Source organism: Galeopterus variegatus, unplaced genomic scaffold, assembly GCF_000696425.1.
Source record: "Galeopterus variegatus unplaced genomic scaffold, G_variegatus-3.0.2 Scaffold27, whole genome shotgun sequence".
Taxonomy (NCBI): Eukaryota; Metazoa; Chordata; class Mammalia; order Dermoptera; family Cynocephalidae; genus Galeopterus; species Galeopterus variegatus.
This window is the reverse complement of record NW_007726138.1, coordinates 810,855-813,493: the sequence shown is the minus strand read 5'-3', so window position 1 is coordinate 813,493 and position 2,639 is coordinate 810,855. Positions and strand designations below refer to the sequence as shown.

General features: G+C 35.4%; 1 protein-coding gene across 3 annotated transcripts in view; it reads left to right on the top strand.

Annotated features, from left to right (window-relative positions):
• DOCK4 (dedicator of cytokinesis 4) overlaps nucleotides 1-2,340 on the top strand; it is a 444,210-nt gene extending 441,870 nt beyond the window's left edge. For all 3 annotated transcript variants that reach the window (XM_008569607.1, XM_008569604.1, XM_008569598.1), the window contains one exon: nucleotides 1-2,340. In XM_008569607.1, coding sequence (XP_008567829.1) covers nucleotides 1-124 — 124 coding nt within the window. In that variant the 3' untranslated portion in view covers nucleotides 125-2,340.
• Nucleotides 2,341-2,639: the final 299 nt, after the last annotated feature.

The following is a 2,639-nucleotide window of genomic DNA, read 5'->3' as shown; positions in this document are numbered from 1 at the left end:
CGAGCCCCCCGCCCTGCCGCCCAAGCCCCCGGCGGCGCGATCGAGCCACCTGGAGAACGGGACCCGGAGGACTGAGCCCGGCCCGCGGCCCAGGCCCCTGCCCCGGAAGGTCTCGCAGTTGTAAGTCACTTTTCTGTGTTCCTGCGACGAGTCCTTTGCCGTTTACAGAATAGCAAGTATGATGAGCAGACATCTAGTGTAGGCACTTTATAACTTCCTCAGATCTGTGTTTCGATGAATGGAATTAAAACTTGCTTGTTAATATAATGTTGCACAATGTTAGAAGTTACCGATCTAAACACCAGACGTCGAATGAAGTATGACTGAACTTCATTAAAACGTGTCTCCTTTGGAAGTGGTAAATAGTGATAAAGACTCCTTTTGTACCTTTTTATGTTCTCTCTCTCTTTTTTTTTTAACCTAGTTTAATCTTAAAACCACTACAATATTGTCAAACAATGCAATGTGTGATGATGTTGTATACTTTTTACTGAGTACTTCATGCGCCGAGAAGCTTACTGAGTCAATGCACATCCTAACACAATGGTCCTTACTTGGGAAGATTTGTGTAAATAAGGTGAGGTTTCTGGATCTTCCCCTGAGCAGAATGATCAATGCAGATCATCAGAGGTAAAGGTTAAAGCAGGCTGGTTAGACAGTGTACTTAAGGGGTTGCAAAGATTGGAAGTTGTTTTGTTCTTGAAACAAATTCCATCTTCAAGTTTGCTTTGGATGTTTAACAGCTGTCTACATTCTTAAAACTCTACTTTGTGAATTGGTTGCTAAATCCTTTAGTACCCTGACACCATGGTATCTACTGTATTTCTTTTCAAGGTGCAATTTTCTTTCAGCGTTCCGGTCAGCTAAATTACTCAAATGACCCCAGGAGAATGTTTACTTGAATTTTGTGCTTCCTTACTTGATAGTTTCCTATATAAAATTTGTCATTGAAATAGAGTAAGTGTTCAAGTATTAAATAGGCACAAATTACTGTGTCCCATTAATGAGAATTCAGGAATCAATACAGGACAGTATTAAATCAATAGTGTAAATGAAGGAAAAAACCTTAGTGAAAATATATTAGCATGATTAAATGGCAGAAGGACTTTCAGAAGGCAAGGTCATTAACTTTCAGTCCTGCACAAAATTAAAAGAATTCCTCACAACTCTCCATTCTTACCAGTGGAGCTTGTCTTCTTAGTTGATCCTGTTGTCCTCTTGCTGAAGGAGGATGACCGGAGACCGCTCTAGTTTGAATATGACAACATAGCATCTTAGATCTAGATAGGGATTCTAATGCCACAGTAAGTAGGAGTGTGAAAAAGCACCTTGTCTGTAGTAATGTATTTTGTATCTTTGTTTTTTCTTTTACTGACTGTTTATAACACTCAATTGATAATAGATATGAACTGTATTTTAAATCATACTGTTAAATATTTTCCCTGTTTTGTTGGGAAGCTCATTTTAGTTGAAACGTGTTTGTTTTGTTGATAGCTTACCTGGAAGGCAGTGACCACTTTTTTATATTCTCTTAATGAAACCATTCGGCAGGTATACGTTGTTGAGGCTGGTTGTAGAGGTTTTCTATAATAAATGTTCAAGTATTTTTGTACATAACTGGTTAATTTTAATAAGAGATACATTATGTGTAAAAAAAAAAAGTAAAAAATAAAAGCAAACAGTTGTGGATGCAGTATGATTGTTATAATTATGCCAAATACTTTATGTATGGAAAAAGAATATTTGTACATATGTGCTTTTAACAATAATTCTGCCATATTGACTTTACAATTTTGAATGTCAGAAAAATTAATATATGTTCAAATATTTATGTTTAGTGAAAGTATTCATAATTGAGAAAAGGAACAAATGAATTTTAGCTTTGTATCTTGCAAGTTTTGCAGTCAGAAATTTCTTGAACTAGCTTTTGCTTTTGATGATAACACTTCGTGTTTGTAATGACATCCTAATATATATATGTTTATATATAAATATATATACATATATAGGAAGCTCCATATTTCTGTTGCTTTAAAGAAGTAAAAACTTCCATTTAAATAAGATGACATGCATAAGATAACAAAGCTTCTTTGATTTCCTTTTCCTGTGTAATTTAATAGATTTGCTGACTAGTGCTTGGGCACAGTATAAATCAGTGTTATTTGCTCTTGAGGCCATTTTTTAAAAAATTTCTGGCAGTGAACTGTTGGATTTATCATGCGTGTGTATTTCTGAAGCAGCTACATAGCAGAACATTTCAAGAGATTCTGTTAGCTCAGATGTTCATGTTGGTTGCTGCTGAATGGTAAATATTAAATAAAATTACCAGATTAATCTTAATATTGCTGTCTTTATTCCTGTCAGTGTGTCTTTACCTGAAATAGAAGCTGTATAAATCACTTGGTCTTATCATAGTGAAGTTTTCAGACTTCTTTGTTGATAGATCCTGGTTTTGTTGTCGTTGTGTCCATGTTAATTAATGTGCTTCACTCTCACTACAGCTCATTTATGCCGTAAAGAACGGGTTGAAAAGGTAACAGTATGGGTTAATATCACGTGGAGAAAGCAAAATTTACCTGGGTGTCTGATCATTAATTCAAGTAATCAGAGCCAATTTAACAAATCAAACCATTAAAGTC